The 17,571-nt window shown below is 45.1% G+C and overlaps 2 protein-coding genes across 5 annotated transcripts; both read left to right on the top strand.

The window, feature by feature from the left end:
* Window positions 1-1,264: 1,264 nt before the first annotated feature.
* Window positions 1,265-1,471, top strand: LOC129525686 (uncharacterized). The gene has a single exon (XM_055357049.1). It carries the CDS (start codon window positions 1,265-1,267, stop codon window positions 1,469-1,471), a length of 207 nt encoding a protein of 68 aa, XP_055213024.1.
* Window positions 1,430-15,890, top strand: BCL9 (BCL9 transcription coactivator). 4 transcript variants are annotated; one of them, XM_055356826.2, is made up of 7 exons: window positions 1,430-1,564; window positions 2,553-2,647; window positions 4,101-4,290; window positions 5,472-5,571; window positions 8,485-10,726; window positions 11,941-12,201; window positions 13,553-15,890. In XM_055356826.2, the coding sequence occupies exons 1-7, from the start codon at window positions 1,512-1,514 to the stop codon at window positions 14,632-14,634; spliced, it is 4,023 nt and encodes a 1,340-aa protein (XP_055212801.1). In that variant the 5' UTR covers window positions 1,430-1,511; the 3' UTR covers window positions 14,635-15,890. The 4 variants fall into 4 exon arrangements, with proteins under 4 accessions (XP_055212801.1, XP_030865118.1, XP_030865117.1 ...); XM_031009258.3 differs by having other exon boundaries at window positions 13,517-15,890; XM_031009257.3 differs by having other exon boundaries at window positions 2,553-2,869.
* The last annotated feature ends 1,681 nt before the right edge of the window (window positions 15,891-17,571 follow it).

Raw genomic sequence — 17,571 nt, 5'->3', positions numbered from 1 at the left:
AGATGATGGGGATAAAAATAGAACCTTAAATATAATCAAGACCAAAATGTTTTTTAACATGCTCTCTCCTGAGGTCAGCATAGAAACATTCATAATGTTTTTATTCTAGTTCTTTTTCCTGACTTTTTTATTTAAAAAGGAAAAAATTTAATTGAGTGTACTCAGAACTTCCATAAATTTCTTTCACTGTCCCAGGTAAAATAGCTGAGACTATTACAGATTTCTAAATGAAGAAATAGACCTTTAACGTGTGACAGTGATCATAGTGCTACAACCTAGGATATAATTGATCCTCCCAATTTTAGCCCAGTCTCCATTCTCTCAGAGTACATGTAAGCTGCAACACCTGAGCTGTTTCTAACTCCCTTTGGTTCTGTAGTCACTAGTCCTGCACCTAATATTCTCCTCCTTCATTCCTATACTTTGTCAGTAAGGACTTTCTCATTTGTTCTCTAGCTAGGTTTGGGAATATTTTCTTGACCTTTATGCTTCAAATTAGCCTTGCAAATTGGCTCAAAAAATATCTTAGCCTTCAAAGATGTTCTTTTGCTTTCAGAATTATGGATCATTCCCATGCTTACCCATGCCTGCAGTCCCTGTCATTAAGCAGTGAGAACACTAGACACATACTTGGCATAATTTAATAGAAAGATCATGGAAATCAGGGGGCAGAACTGATTGTATTTGGTGTTGGTTCAATATTTGATTTCAGAAGTACCTCCTTTAAAGTCCCCCCACCCCCAAGGCCCTGAGAGTGTAAACATAGATTAATTTGCATCATGGTTTGAAATTGGGGGGGTTGTTTCATTTCAGTGCTGTTGTTTGCCATCAGAACTGAAACACCAGATAGTCACTATGGATCTGCGGTACCTAGGGGTTTCAAAGCATTGTTTTGAAAAAAGAAAGACACAAGTTTTTGAGGGTTTTGTATTCAAAACTACAGAAATGTAAGGGAGAATACATAGCTAAAGAGAAAACTGCCTTTCTCACCTGCTCACCCTTGCCTGGTCCATGCTGCTTGCGGGGGAGGCTTGCATGCTTGTCAGGAAGTCCTAGTCACCCTCCAGCTGGTGTGGCCCCTGAGCCTTTGTCACAATGGGAGCATCACCCTTTCCTTTCACCCTGATGGAAGTGGAGGCATGGTCTAGCTGCTTCGCTGAGTTGGCTAGTGCTTTCACCTTGATCCTGTTGTGAGGGTGTTTTATGTCTCTGTTTTTGCTCCCAACTTTTTTTGGGTGGCCTTTTCCTGTAGTATGCCCTGGAGATGCGAGATTTTCCTCTGGCAGCAGGAGGCACGCACCCAGAGAATGCTGGAGCTGCAAGGGGAAAGGACCCACTTCCACAGCAGAGAAAAACAAAGAGGAAAAAGGCATACAGGCAGCGAGCGCTAAGGGACGCACCCAGCAAGCAGTGGGCCAGTGCCACTGCCCCCAGCAGCTGTTTCTGCTGCAACCCGAGAGGAACTCGGTGAGCCTGTCCCGTTTGTGACTGCAAGCTCAGGATTTCAATCAATGCATTCCAGTAACCCTAAAGTGAGGAGCTCTCCATCAGGAAACACACAGAGGTAAGGGCTGGGGCCTCTTCCTGCAGCCCCTTGGGGATGCCATAGGCACACCATGAACACTCATTGGTGAAACAGTATGTTGAATTAGAAGTAAATGAAACCCAAATGGGAAAGGAAGAGAAAATAGACTAGTAAATAGTAATATAACAGTAAGCAGGATACAGTGTAATCAAAGCTTATGTTAGAGTTTTCCTTTGTTATTCTTTTGTCCATCATTCCCTGACCTCTCCACGCACCTCCCTGCCAAAGCACAAACGAAAGGACCATAGAGACCAACCAGTACAGTTTGCCCAAGTTGGCAAACAAGGAAACTGAGGCCTGGAATGGTGAGGAAGCCTAATGTCATAGAACTAAAACGTTATTCCCCCGACTCCCACTGTGACACTTTTTCCTCGGTTTCACAGTAGTTAAATTGTTACTTTAAAAGAATTTTGTCCTCACTCCCTGAGGGCAGTGGTTGGTTTATCTGCTTTGGTGTAATACTGCTTGTTGGGAGGGATTAGTATTCTGGAGGATTTCCCTAACCTGATAGTCACCAGCTCCCGTGCTCTTTGGGACCAGCTTGCATTTTCCAACAGGGAAGTGAGGCTCTCCTACAGCTGTTCCTTGTCATCAGCCTGGGGGTGGGTAGTATTTTGATCTTAACGATGCCTGTTTGTTTACTCTGAGCTAGTCTTAGTGTAAGAGTCACCTCTCTATGTACATAGAAACCGTTGTCCTTTATTGACAGAAGCCCTGGAGATGGGTCCCCATGTGACTCCAGGGTTCCTGAAACCTGGCAGGGCACTCTGCTTGATCCTCCTCTATGTTGATAGCTCTGAGATGGGATCAGGGGTGGCGGGAGCAAGCAAATGGCTGAGGTGAATCATGGGGTGGTTATTTTAGTCGTAAGGGTCTCCTTGACCCCCAATAGAAACTGCCTCTCCCTAATTTGTGCTGACCAGCTGTATCTGGTGTCTGATCTTCCTTTGTTATTTGTTTCTTTTAGTAGCCCTAAGTCAAAGCAGGAGGTGATGGTCCGTCCCCCTACAGTGATGTCCCCATCTGGAAACCCCCAGCTGGATTCCAAATTCTCCAATCAGGGTAAACAGGGGGGCTCAGCCAGCCAATCCCAGCCATCCCCCTGTGACTCCAAGAGTGGGGGCCATACCCCTAAAGCACTCCCTGGCCCAGGTGGGAGCATGGGGCTGAAGAATGGGGCTGGAAATGGTGCCAAGGGCAAGGGGAAAAGGGAGCGAAGTATTTCCGCCGACTCCTTTGATCAGAGAGATCCTGGGACTCCAAACGATGACTCTGACATTAAAGGTATGTCTATAAGATCTTTGAGACTCAGAGGGAAGTAGGTATTCCTGAGGGAAGGCCTCTGACATTCGACAGAGGCCAGAGAGCCTAATATCAGACAAGTGGGGAGAGTAGGTATCAGATTCATGAGTTCTCACAGTTTATGATGGAACTATTTCTTCTCATTTTGTTACTAACTGAAGAATTGTTTGGAACCTCCTAGTTGAGTAGCTCTTGCCCTTAAGGATGCAACGGTTTAGGGGTTATGGTAGGATGTTTCACAGGCCTATCCCTGTTCGTACACATTTCTGGCCTCTATGCTGTTTGTACTTTAGTTTCAAGCCAGTCGCTCTAGTTTGTCTGTGCCAGTGGCCCCCACTGGGGCAGTTTTTCTGGTATCCCCTTCTCTTCTCCATCAGAGCAATCCTCCAAGGCTTGGGTCTTGTGTTCTCTAGTTGCCATTTTGCCAGACTTCAGACACAAGAGGAAGCCTTAATGGCCCTGGCAGTAGTCCAGATTTGTTACAGCTGATTTTAGTGTAGCAGGAATGAGTGGCTGGCTACCAGATGTGTAGAGATTTGGCAGGCACCAAAATGGAGTGAGCCAAGAAGGGTATGGGACCAACAGCTGTGGTTGTAGGCTTTTTCCTCCTAGTATAAGACCAAAAGTCTTAACTGTAGGCCAGAACATGAAGTTAGTATTCAAGGAATGGAAGTATGATTTTCCAACCCAAATTAGAAATGGAAACTTGGGTGATTGTTTCTCCCCCGCTTCCTCCCCTCCTCCCTCAAGTATTTTGGCAGGCCTGCTATGAGTGCCAGCACTATGCTGGGGGGCCATGGTCAGCAAGATAGATACAGCTGTTGTCCTCAAAGATTTGAATGCACCTAGAAAGCTGATTATTAGACAGTTACAGTAAAATATGATAAATGCTGAAATAAGAGAAGTTAGAGGGCTGTGAGATCCATCCCCAGTTAAGTCTAGGAGGTTTCAAAAAGGTTACCAGAAGAAGGGACATTTACACTAATATATGAAGGAGGTGTAATAGAGAGGCAAGGAAGTTGGGGAAGACTGCTTTATGGTTAGTCATTTGAGAGAGAAGAGTATTTGAAATTTTATAAGTAGAAGAGGTTTCCTCTTAGCAAGGTGGTACTTCCTTGAAATTCTCAAGGTGGGTTTGTGTTGTGATGCTATATATGCTGGCAGAAGAAAGGAAATTTTATTCTTTCTATGACGAGTCATTTTATTCTTTTAGAATGTAATTCTGCTGACCACATAAAGTCCCAGGATTCCCAGCACACACCACACTCGATGACCCCATCAAATGCTACAGCCCCCAGGTCTTCTACCCCCTCCCATGGCCAAACTACTGCCACAGAGCCCACACCTGCTCAGAAGACTCCAGCCAAAGTGGTGTACGTGTTTTCTACTGAGATGGCCAATAAGTAAGTTGATGGCTGTGTCTTGCTGTTGGGCAGGGCTTGTCTGGGGACCTAAGTTCTTATTCCCATTGCAGATTGATCTTTTATTATCGCCTAAAGTTAACAGTACAGATAGAACATAAAACCTCCCCAACCCAAACTCCCCCAGAGGCAACCACTGATAATACATCCTTTGCTTCCCTTTCAGAAATTTTTCGTGCTTGTACAAATATACATATATATCTCTTTTTCTTTTTTTTTTTTTTTGAGATGGTGTCTGTCTCTGTCGCCTAGGCTGGAGTGCAGTGGCAGATCTCGGCTCACTGCAACCTCCACCTCCTGGGATCAAGCAATTCATCTGCCTCAGCCTCTTGATTAGCTGGGATTACAGGAACCCGTCACTACACCCAGCTAATTTTTTGTATTTTTTAGAAGAGATGGGGTTTCACCATGTTGGCGAGGCTCGTCTTGAACTCCTGGCCTCAGGTGATCTGCCTGCCTCAGCCTCCCAAAATGCTGGGATTACAGGCATGAGCCACCGCGCCTGGCCATATATACCTCTTTTAAACAGAAGAAATTGATTGCACAATACACGCTTTTCTGCAACCTACCTATTATTATTTTCTAAACAACACAAGTAACAAATGTCCATTCTAGAATAATTAGAAAGTATAACTAAAAATTAATATCTCTGGAATTCACAGAGATAACTACTGTAAACATTTTTATATATAAATTTTTAGTGGCTGGATGCATCAATTTTTATCAGAATTGTGATTATACCCTACATATATGGTTTTCTGACTTTTTTTCCACTTAAGATAAAAAGTGAATCTTAACAGCCTTAAACTATCACTAGGTATTGTACGATCTCATCTTCCCCCTTCTTGGGTTGGGATTTTGAACTCGGATTCTCTATAAAACACCTACCACAGCAGATTGGTTTCAGGAGAAAATCTTGGTTTTTGTCTTTTAATGCCTCTTTTGGGATTTGCTAATGGCTGTCTTTTAATTTTAGAAGTTTGATGATAAGTGGTAAATATAAATAATGAAACATGTTTGTCTTGATTTCTTCAACATTTCTGGTGGTTCTTTCTATTCCTTCCTCTCCCTTACAAGTTTATTGTGTGGTTAAAGTGCTTTGGAATTATAGTTAGTGAAATAGAAACAAGTTCTAGTGTGTGCTGTCTCTTCTGTCTTTGCAGAGCTGCAGAAGCTGTTTTGAAGGGCCAGGTTGAAACTATCGTCTCTTTCCACATCCAGAACATTTCTAACAGCAAGACAGAGAGAAGCACAGCGCCTCTGGTATGTTGTTTCAGAAACTGAGTAATGGTTTAATGATTCTACAGTGACTGCAAAGGAAAGGAGGTGGTGAATTTAATTGATAGGAAGGTAGTCTTGATGGCATGAGTTGCGTTCTTGGCATTTAACCTAATTCTGGCATTGTGGGGCATTAGGCATATCATACTATACTAGCCTTTTCTACGAGAAAGCTGGTAGATTGATGAATTACTAGGGGGAAGAAGATGCAAACTAGAAGAGGAGCTATACAGATATCTTTGGGTTTCCTTCATGTAATCGTCTCTGGGAAAATCTAAATTCAGACCCTGTGTACAGAGCAGGTTTTTAAAAAACAACACTCTTGAGCTAGTTGAATAACAAAGAACAGAAAAAAAGCAACAATTAAAACTTCTAGAGTACATGATGACAGTATCATAATCAGAGCCTCATCGACTTTCAAAGTGATTCATATTTATGTCAAAGTGATAAGACCATTAAATGCTTTTAATTGCTTGATATTTGTAAAATTGTAATAAATGTTAGTCTGTTTTCTATCTGGATCTTAAGCACCTGCTATAAACTCCATTAGAAAAAGCATACAGTGGCCGGGCGTGGTGGCTCATGCCTGTAATCCCAGCACTTTGGGAGGCCGAGGCAGGCGGATCACAAGGTCAGGAGATTGAGACCATCCTGGCTAACCCAGTGAAACCCCGTCTCTACTAAAAATACAAAAAATTAGCCGGGCATGCTGGCGGGTGCCTGTAGTCCCAGCTACTTGGGAGGCTGAGGCAGGAGAATGGCCTGAACCTGGGAGGCGGAGCTTGCAGTGAGCCGAGATTGTGCCACTGCCCTCCAGCCTGGGTGATAGAGTGAGACTCTGTCTCAAAAAAAAAAAAAAAAAAAAAAAGCATACAGTGGATGTTTTAATGCATGTAGTTTACCAAATTGAACCAAAAGATACTTCTTGTATCTGGCATCGTCAAGCCATTGCACCAAATGCTATGGGGGATACTAAGAAGTTCAAGGCACAGTCCCTGCTTTCAGGGAGCATGAAATCTAATACTGGGATGAGTCTTAAACATGGGAAAAGTTCATTGACAATAAATGATCAAAGTGACAATTCAGGATAAAATAGATGACATCTTTCCTATTTTGTGTATCAGAAAAGTCTCCATGTTTGTAGACATAAGCAGAGCTTAGGCCTTCCTAAACTTAGAAAAGGAATTTCACATTCCGCATGCATCTTGACTACTCAAGGGTAGAAGATGCATACAATTATATTTAAAATGCTTATTGTCCTGGAATGAATATGGTACAGTGTAACTGAAACCAACCTTTTATTGACTTAATGGCAGTTCTTAATACCTACACCTTAATACCTACACCTACACCTTCTCTGGTACTAAAATCAGGAAAGGAGTTAAGGAAGGAATTGGGAATAATCCATTGTTCCACATCTAAATGTTTTCTGCCGTCATGGTTTCCTTATATGAAATCAGTATCCACCCACAACAAACAAAACCTGACCAACAAAACCAAACTTAAAATGGCACTAGAAGGAAAATCAAGGTGACCTCTAAACTCCAGTTAGGAGTGTGGATATGAAATATACTTTTAACTGTACAGAATCATACAAGATTCAGCTGATCTTACCCACACAACTCGATACCTATAGGCAGAAGTGCATGGATACCTCAAAATCCAACATTTATATATATATTCACAGAATATAAGTGCTCAAAGATATGTTTTCACGTGTATACAACACAAATTGTTCATATGCAGAGATACACATAATTATTTGTTTACTTATTTGCACACAGGTAAACATTCCAGAGAGTAGGTGAGGAGGTAAGAGCCTGAAGGGTTTGGAAATACAGACTGGATTAAGCGAACAAGTAGGAGCAAATGAACACGAAAAAGGGGTCTGGAGAAAGGCGTTTGGTGAAAGGTCTCTGAGACAGGGTTTGTAGATCAAGCCCTTCTGTTCATCAGTGCCCTCTTACATTTCAGCAGTGCTCTTGGTTTAGACCCAGAACATACACATCTCTCTTCCAAACATTCAAGGTGTCCATGTCACCTATTGTAGGTGAGTGTGCTTCTACCCTGGACTTAGTATAGCACTGGTACTTAATAAACAATAATAAGGCAATCATCCAGCATATTAAAAAAGGGCAGTCTACTGCCTATTGGAAAGAACAGTTCAAGAGACACCATGAGCTAGATAGCCTCAGATTTCTCCACAGAAGCTTCCTGCCTGCAGATTATCTCACTACAGTTAATGTACAAATTCTTATCAAATGTGGAATCAGTGATCACCAACCAAAAACAGAAACCAGAGATGTCAGGCCTCCTGGAAACTCCAGGAGGGGAGTGCCTCAGTAGTCACCCTGCCAGAGGAGACGTTGAAATGGAGCAGCCGCTTCCTCGGCTGGTAGAATACAGAGCTGCAAGTGACTTACGCTTTCTCTTTCAGATGGCAACATCAGGCCTTTTGATTGACAATGAGAAGTCTACATACCCAGTTATACTTTCAGGGAAAAGAAAAAGGTGTTAGGTACAGCCTCCCACATACCAAGAAACTAATCTCTCTCTGAATCAGAAACACATAGTAGACATGTGATATCAAACCTGTTCCTCAAAATAGATACTGAAATGTATTCACTTTGGCAGAGTGGCTCTCCCCTGGCATACTTTTAAAGTTATTGAAACCTAATCTTCAGCAAGGGAAAGAGGATACCATTTGACAGTAAGTTTAAAAAAAAAAAAATCAAAATGTCTCCATGCCCAAAAGAGGGTTGTACGTGAGCAATTTCTACAGCCAGTGTCAGTTAGATTTATGTGCCTGGGGACAATTCCTTTATAACATATCTTGCTCTTTTAATTGCCCTTCTGTTCAGTTTACTAATGATTTTTAAACTATTTGTTTGTCTTCAGAACACACAGATATCTGCCCTTCGGAATGATCCGAAACCTCTCCCACAACAGCCCCCAGCTCCGGCCAACCAGGACCAGAATTCTTCCCAGAATACCAGACTGCAGCCAACTCCACCCATTCCGGCACCAGCACCCAAGACTGCCGCACCCCCACGTCCCCTGGACCGGGAGAGTCCTGGGGTAGAAAACAAACTGATTCCTTCTGTAGGAAGTCCTGCCAGCTCCACTCCACTGCCCCCAGATGGTACTGGGCCCAACTCAACTCCCAACAATAGGGCAGTGACCCCTGTCTCCCAGGGGAGCAATAGCTCTTCAGCAGATCCCAAAGCCCCTCCGCCTCCACCAGTGTCCAGTGGCGAGCCCCCCACACTGGGAGAGAATCCCGATGGCCTATCTCAGGAGCAGCTGGAGCACCGGGAGCGCTCCTTACAAACTCTCAGAGATATCCAGCGCATGCTTTTTCCTGATGAGAAAGAATTCACAGGAGCACAAAGTGGGGGACCCCAGCAGAATCCTGGGGTATTAGATGGGCCTCAGAAAAAACCAGAAGGGCCAATACAGGCCATGATGGCCCAATCCCAAAGCCTAGGTAAGGGACCTGGGCCCCGGACAGACGTGGGAGCTCCATTTGGCCCTCAAGGACATAGAGATGTACCCTTTTCTCCAGATGAAATGGTTCCACCTTCTATGAACTCCCAGTCTGGGACCATAGGACCCGACCACCTTGACCATATGACTCCCGAGCAGATAGCGTGGCTGAAACTGCAGCAGGAGTTTTATGAAGAGAAGAGGAGGAAGCAGGAACAAGTGGTTGTCCAGCAGTGTTCCCTCCAGGACATGATGGTCCATCAGCACGGGCCTCGGGGAGTGGTCCGAGGACCCCCCCCTCCATACCAGATGACCCCTAGTGAAGGCTGGGCACCTGGGGGTACAGAGCCATTTTCTGATGGTATCAACATGCCACATTCTCTGCCCCCGAGGGGCATGGCTCCCCACCCCAACATGCCAGGGAGCCAGATGCGCCTCCCTGGATTTGCAGGCATGATAAACTCTGAAATGGAAGGGCCGAATGTCCCCAACCCTGCATCTAGACCAGGTCTTTCTGGAGTCAGTTGGCCAGATGATGTGCCAAAAATCCCAGATGGTCGAAATTTTCCTCCTGGCCAGGGCGTTTTCAGTGGTCCTGGCCGAGGGGAACGCTTCCCAAACCCCCAAGGATTGTCTGAAGAGATGTTTCAGCAGCAGCTGGCAGAGAAACAGCTGGGTCTCCCCCCAGGGATGGCCATGGAAGGCATCAGGCCCAGCATGGAGATGAACAGGATGATTCCAGGCTCCCAGCGCCACATGGAGCCTGGGAATAACCCCATTTTCCCTCGAATACCAGTTGAGGGCCCTCTGAGTCCTTCTAGGGGTGACTTTCCAAAAGGAATGCCCCCACAGATGGGCCCTGGTCGGGAACTTGAGTTTGGGATGGTTCCTAGTGGAATGAAGGGAGATGTCAATCTAAATGTCAACATGGGATCCAACTCTCAGATGATACCTCAGAAGATGAGAGAGGCTGGGGCGGGCCCTGAGGAGATGCTGAAATTACGCCCAGGTGGCTCAGACATGCTGCCTGCTCAGCAGAAGATGGTGCCACTGCCATTTGGTGAGCACCCCCAGCAGGAGTATGGCATGGGCCCCAGACCATTCCTTCCCATGTCTCAGGGTCCAGGCAGCAACAGTGGCTTGCGGAATCTCAGAGAACCAATTGGGCCCGACCAAAGGACTAACAGCCGGCTCAGTCATATGCCACCACTACCTCTCAACCCTTCCAGTAACCCCACCAGCCTCAACACAGCTCCTTCAGTTCAGCGCGGCCTGGGGCGGAAGCCCTTGGATATATCTGTGGCAGGCAGCCAGGTGCATTCCCCAGGCATTAACCCTCTGAAGTCTCCCACGATGCACCAAGTCCAGTCACCAATGCTGGGCTCGCCCTCGGGGAACCTCAAGTCCCCCCAGACTCCATCGCAGCTGGCAGGCATGCTGGCGGGCCCAGCTGCTGCTGCTTCCATTAAGTCCCCCCCTGTTTTGGGGTCTGCTGCTGCTTCACCTGTCCACCTCAAGTCTCCATCACTTCCTGCCCCGTCACCTGGATGGACCTCTTCTCCAAAACCTCCCCTTCAGAGTCCTGGGATCCCTCCAAACCATAAAGCACCCCTCACCATGGCCTCCCCAGCCATGCTGGGAAATGTAGAGTCAGGTCAGTATGCTTGCATCCTCACAGTTGCACCTAGTAGCTGGAGACTGCTAGACCTGATAGTTACTTTAAGAAAACTGGTGTCTTGAGTACACAGACAGAGGAGGCAGTCTTTGTTGAAATGGCCATATTTGTGGCAAGGTGCATAATCAGTGCTTCCATGGGGTTATGCAGAAGTGTCCAATCTCAGCAAAAAATACATATGTCAGAGAGACTGTTAAAAGGAAGAGGGGAAATGGGGAATATGTGTTGGGTTCACAGAATAACTTACATTCGCACAATGAACAAATGCAATAAAATGTCTTAACAGTGGATGAATGTGGCTTCTTTAAATACTGGACCCACTGCAAGGGGCTGCCCTTGAATCGAGATTCTGGGTATAATCCTAAGCAGAGAGAGGGGAAGCTGCTGTAAGACTTGTGTGGTTCTTGTAAATACCTGTTGACCACAGAAACAGTTACCAAAACCTTCTCCTTGATAGACCACTGTTTTCACAGATCAGCTACAATTTAGGAGGATTTTCTTCCTGGGAGAGATTCTTGCTGATGATGATGGTTTTGTGAGTGGGACTAGAGGTGGTCAGTGGAAGTAGTGCCAAGGTGTAAATACTAGGTTGGTGCTGTCTCCACCTGAGAAAGACTAGAATCAGAGCAAGATAGAAGATTTATCCTACCAGCCTAAAGTGCCTCTCTGTGGGGTAGCAGTTCACTGAAGCAGTACAGTGGAACAGCCCCCTCAGACCTTCTTGGTTCAGACATCTTGGTTGTGGAAATTAATCAAGAATGCGTGTAGGGTGATGTCGTTAGTACCTGGGATCATATCACTAGTCTGGCTTCATAGCATACTAATACCTGAGTCGAATTCTAAACTGTGATTGGCAAGGGAAAGAGATCCACTTATTTCACATTCTATTCAGTGAAATGGTTGTCTGTAAACCATATTTTCCCCAAGCTTGAACTAATATTTCTAACACATTCCTGGTGTGTTTGTCTTCACATCTGCTGATGGGTCATGTCACCTCCATATCACACCGCAGTCTCCCTCTGCACTCACACAGAGCTTGACTAGAAGATTGATGATTTGTGTCTGGGATCTAATAACACTGTCCTGTTCATCTGTCTCATTCCTGGCCTTGCTAGTTCATAATCATAGGGCCCAATACCCTTCAAAAGGAATCTAATTCCCTGCCCGTTTTGTTTTATTTTGCTTCCTTTTAGGTGGCCCCCCACCTCCTACAGCCAGCCAGCCTGCCTCTGTGAATATCCCTGGAAGTCTTCCCTCTAGTACACCTTATACCATGCCTCCAGAGCCAACCCTTTCCCAGAACCCACTCTCTATTATGATGTCTCGAATGTCCAAGTTTGCAATGCCCAGTTCCACCCCGTTATACCATGATGCTATCAAGACTGTGGCCAGCTCAGATGACGACTCCCCTCCAGCTCGTTCTCCCAACTTGCCATCAATGAATAATATGCCAGGTAAGAAATCAGAAAGGCAGGTTGTGGAGTGAGTGCTAGCTAGACCAAAGAGAAACCTCCTGAAGCGTTTTCTCAATGGCTATACACCTGAATAGGTGGAAGTTCAACAAGTAGAAAAAATCTTCCATCTAAGGTAGTTTCAGTAGAATGAAAGTGTCTTGACTAGAGGAAGATAATTTCTTATTAGCTTGATTCCTTATTTGTTTGTAAGAAAGCAGGTTTCTTTATAGTTCTGATGCTTCTGTGTACCTGGATGGTTTTGAGGGTTTGTTGTTTTTGTTTTTCTCTTTGGGTCCTCATGTAGCAATATAGAGAGCAGTTTCTAACAGGCTGATTGGAATGTCTTTAGTTCTCAAGTATTTTTTTCTGGAAGAGCAGCCTCAAACCACAAGCAGCCACAGGATTTCAGACAGTGGAAAGCCCCTGTTTCCTAGAGAAGCCTTTTTTTTTTTTTAGGACTAGGGAGATAATAAAATCCTTCCCTTCCCTACACATTCGGTACACCTTCATTGCTACACCCACCCCTCACCTCGACTCCTGCCACCTGACTGACAGAAAATGATCAGGATGGTGAAAGCAATCAGCAAAGAGACCATGACTTTTCAGCCATGAGTTTCTGGTTCCAGTTCTATTCTGATTGTTACAAATGCTCTTTATTTATCAGTAACTCTAACTAACCGGGTTAGTACATGTACCAGGAACAGCATAAGCCCCCTGCCACACTCGGTGGTAATTCCACAGAGAGACCAAATACTTCAATGTCCCAGGGACTGTATTAGAATATGTTACTTTCCTTTTCTATTAAAAGTTATTTCTTGAACATTTCATGGAATCTCGAGTTTTAAATGCTTTCTCTATAAGGCACTTATAAAATAATGCCAAATGCCAATTGAAAAATTACCTGTTTAGTTTCTTTGTTATGATTCCTGATCATTGGGATTGTAGTACTGATTTCTCCAAAAGGACCGTACTTGAGTCATTCAGGCAAATTGTTTTCTTCTGTATTAAGTATCTCCAATGAGGAAGGTGAAACTCATTTGTGTGCTAATTTATAACTTTTCACACATGACAATTTCTCCCTTGCTATCTTCTACACACAGTTTAAGACTCAATAATATATTGTCCTGTAGAGCTCTTGGTTTGTATGTCCCCAGATGTATTATGATCTTATTGATGGCAGGGATTGTGTGTTGTATGTTTTCCCAGCATTATACTATGCACATTGGACGCACAATAGTTTTTTTGTTAATTTATTATAGTTTTTCTGAGTTGATTTTTGGTTAAGTTGATTCCTTTGATATCTTTATTTTTCTAGGAATGGGCATTAATACACAGAATCCTCGAATTTCAGGTCCAAACCCCGTGGTTCCGATGCCAACCCTCAGCCCAATGGGAATGACCCAGCCACTTTCTCACTCCAATCAGATGCCCTCTCCAAATGCCATGGGACCCAACATACCTCCTCATGGGGTCCCAATGGGGCCTGGCTTGATGTCACACAATCCTATCATGGGGCATGGGTCCCAGGAGCCACCGATGGTACCTCAAGGACGGATGGGCTTCCCCCAGGGCTTCCCTCCAGTACAGTCTCCCCCACAGCAGGTTCCATTCCCTCACAATGGCCCCAGTGGGGGGCAGGGCAGCTTCCCAGGAGGGATGGGTTTCCCAGGAGAAGGCCCCCTTGGCCGCCCCAGCAACCTGCCCCAAAGTTCAGCAGATGCAGCACTTTGCAAGCCTGGAGGCCCCGGGGGTCCTGACTCCTTCACTGTCCTGGGGAACAGCATGCCTTCGGTGTTTACAGACCCAGATCTGCAGGAGGTCATCCGACCTGGAGCCACCGGAATACCTGAGTTTGATCTATCCCGCATTATTCCATCTGAGAAGCCCAGCCAGACGCTGCAATATTTCCCTCGAGGGGAAGTTCCAGGCCGTAAACAGCCCCAGGGTCCTGGACCTGGGTTTTCACACATGCAGGGGATGATGGGCGAACAAGCCCCCAGAATGGGACTAGCATTACCTGGCATGGGAGGTCCAGGGCCAGTGGGAACTCCGGACATCCCTCTTGGTACAGCTCCATCCATGCCAGGCCACAACCCCATGAGACCACCAGCCTTTCTCCAACAAGGCATGATGGGACCTCACCATCGGATGATGTCACCAGCACAATCTACAATGCCCGGCCAGCCCACCCTGATGAGCAATCCAGCTGCTGCCGTGGGCATGATTCCTGGCAAGGATCGGGGGCCTGCCGGGCTCTACACCCACCCTGGGCCTGTGGGCTCTCCAGGCATGATGATGTCCATGCAGGGCATGATGGGACCCCAACAGAACATCATGATCCCCCCACAGATGAGGCCCCGGGGCATGGCTGCTGACGTGGGCATGGGTGGATTTAGCCAAGGACCTGGCAACCCAGGAAACATGATGTTTTAAGCTGCTAAGATTGGATGTGCCGATCCTTGTCAAGATGAGATTCCAGGTCCTGAGAGCTGCTTTGAGGGAGTTCCAGGAGTACTTACTATTGGTCATGCAATAGGAGAACAGAGACCCGAGGGCTGCTTTGGGGGAGGGGGGAACTCGAGAATGTATGGATTTACCTGAAAACAAATTATTCATTTAGTCAACAGGTGTGTTTTTTTTAAGATTTATTTTTTAAAAATTATTTTTGTGGACTTGGGTATCCATGATGGCACCTACTTTTGGGAATCTGTAGCTGTGCTTTGAGAATTGCCATCGGTCATGTGTTGCACCGTTCTCTGTATGTTTACGTCCTTTGGACTGGCTTCTCCCAGGATTCTTTTCTGTTTTTGTTTTTTTGATTTGGGCTTTATTTTTTTTGTGTACTGTACTATATTGTAAAAGGGATTTTAGCAGAGACTTTAGTCTTTGGGGCAAGAGGAGAACAGGAATGCTGGGCTGTTTACTTTAGGTGGAGAATCCATCTTCAGACCTTTGGACTATTTTCTTTCAACTGCAGTGTATAGAAAAACCAAACTACGACCTCAGAGCAGAGTATTAATGAAAAGCACAAAAAAAGGAACTAAGTTCAGCGAGGGGTGGGGGGAGGGGGGAGATTTTTCTTTTGAAAAATAATGACTCTTAGGACATTTGTTTTTCAGTTCAAGTGCTCTTCAGCACTGTCTTGTCTCCCAATATACCAACCCACTGGCACATTTTTCTCTTGTTTTCTCTCTCCGATTTTGCTCTGTCTCCTCAGTTAAGTGTTTCCTTCCTTTGTGCCCCCCGCTGGTGACCCTCTGCTTCCCTCTCTCTTTCCCTTTGGCAGCTGCAATACACAGTGTTATTTTGGGGAAATAAATCTAGCAAAGCCTTGCCTTCCATGCCGAGCGTCCTCTTGGCTCTGAGAGGGAAAGGTCTGTCCTTGGGATGCTCTCTGGTCTTTTTTTCCCCTAAGTCTTTCTCTTTCCCATCATACCCTTCCCTGCCCACCTTGTTTTCTGTTCTCCTTTTATTAGGAATTCCCAAGTGAATTTTATTAATGAGGGAGTGGAACAGATGCTAAAAGCTATCCAGGATTTTGTTTCTGTTTGTTTTAAATTTTGTGGTTCCTTCCCTTTCCTCCCCCTCCCATGCGTAAGACGTTCTGTGTAACCTCCATTAAATTTGGTACAAAACCACTCGCCAGAGCTGTGGTGTCAGAAAAATAAAATATATTGTTTCTTACAAAATTGAACTGCCTTTTTTGTTCATTTGGATTCCTGATTGTTTAGTATTGGGCATACCGGTTGCCATGTGACCCAGAAGTGTAGACTCTTTGTATTGGAGTTGATCAGTAAGGTGATGGTTAGGGAAACCAAATAAAAGTACCTTCTCAAAGCATATTCCATGCTGTTAAGGAATAACTACTCATGTAGGTTTATTCTATACTGTTCCTATCTCAGTCATGAAATCCTAGTTATAAGCAGAAGAGCAACCCTGGTCCCATTGCTGAACTTTAGGGCAATTAATGGTCTTTATTAGGAATGTTTGTGAGAGCCAGTTTAGTGGTATGAAGTAATTAAGAAGGCCAAAGGTTGTATGTTTAGTTATTTGAATAAGCTATGAGATGTCCCTTGGTCTTGTTAAGGTAGAATATTATTACCATACCTGCAAATTATGGGTTTCCACAGTCCGTGGGTTTCTGTGGTCCTTTCTGGCTCCCCACCTCCCCCCTACCCCATCACCTCTGCTAACGCCGCTCAGTCTTTGTGCACAGTTCACTTCTCACCACACACATCTTCAGCAGATCAGTGTGTATCCTGCAAGGTATGTGTCTAATGGACTTGCTGTTGTGCTTCTGTGCAGTTAATTCTGTTCTGGTGTGTGTATTTCTTTGAGTTGTTGTAGGTGTTTTTAGCTCAGTGAGTGGGCGTCTGTGTGCGTGTTTGTTCTTAGGTGAGAGAATCTAAGCGAGGAGCGGCAGGTGCAGAGTCATCTGCAGACAAACTTGTACAAATTGGGCTCTGCTGGTGTTTCACTGTCTGAGCTTTTCTCTCCGACAATTGTTTTGGAGAGCCATTTTCTCTTCCTTTTCAGCAGCCCTGTCTTCTCAGTAACACAAGTGCCCCAGACAACAAAAAATGTGGAGATGAACATTTGAGTACCTATTCTACCAGTTGCCTCCCTGCACTTTATCTTGCTGATTTTTAAGGGGCCCTATGAAGTGAGTGGTAATGATCTCATTTGCAGATGAGAAAACTGAGCTCACGAGTTTAAGAATTCTGATTCAATCTGATGTATTCTATTGGTGCTGGGTAGTGAAACTTTCATGTTGTAGAGAAATTAGGATAGTAAAATGAAGATTTTGTTTCACAAACTTAGCCATGTTTCTGGGTTCTCTGGCTTTAAAGTATATAGATGAGAACAGGCTAACAGCCAAGCATGGGCAGCACAAGATGAGAACCTGAAGGAAGGGTCCCACCTGGCATTTGTCTACTGGTCTGGCTTCTTGGGTTGCTCCCCTCCTTGCTGTACCCAACAGTGTTGCAGTCACTAATGGTGTGTGGTCCTGTTGTTACTCTCACAGGCAGGGAGTCAAGGCATAAAAGGTACCCACATAGGAGAGCAGGTACTCACTTAGAGGGCTAGCGGAGACCGGTGGGTCTGGCTGCTGTGGGCAGCTGGATGTGTGGCACTCCTCTCGCAGCCCCCTGCTGGAGAACTTGGGGCAGTGCAGATCAACTTCCCCACCTGAGTTTTTAAAATACCCCATCATACAACTTCATTCACTTTATCAGCACATGCCATTTCATCACGATAATGTCTGACAAGCCAAATTTAGGGTCTAAATACAACAATTTATCATTTACTAAGATTGTTATAAAATAAAATTACCTTTAGAGAGACTGGATGCTACTGCATGGAGAACTG

Source organism: Gorilla gorilla, chromosome 1 (genome assembly GCF_029281585.2).
Source record: "Gorilla gorilla gorilla isolate KB3781 chromosome 1, NHGRI_mGorGor1-v2.1_pri, whole genome shotgun sequence".
Lineage (NCBI taxonomy): Eukaryota > Metazoa > Chordata > Mammalia > Primates > Hominidae > Gorilla > Gorilla gorilla.
This window is presented reverse-complemented; position numbering and strand designations above follow the sequence as displayed.

Bases quoted from the DNA above. Each gene is read 5' to 3' on its own strand.
- LOC129525686 (XM_055357049.1), top strand. From the start codon at position 1,265: ATGCGAGATTTTCCTCTGGCAGCAGGAGGCACGCACCCAGAGAATGCT.
- BCL9 (XM_004026506.5), top strand. From the start codon at position 1,512: ATGCATTCCAGTAACCCTAAAGTGAGGAGCTCTCCATCAGGAAACACA. The intron at 2,870-4,100 runs GTATGTCTATAA...TTATTCTTTTAG, and splicing joins CGATGACTCTGACATTAAAG to AATGTAATTCTGCTGACCAC. The intron at 10,727-11,940 runs GTCAGTATGCTT...GCTTCCTTTTAG, and splicing joins GCTGGGAAATGTAGAGTCAG to GTGGCCCCCCACCTCCTACA.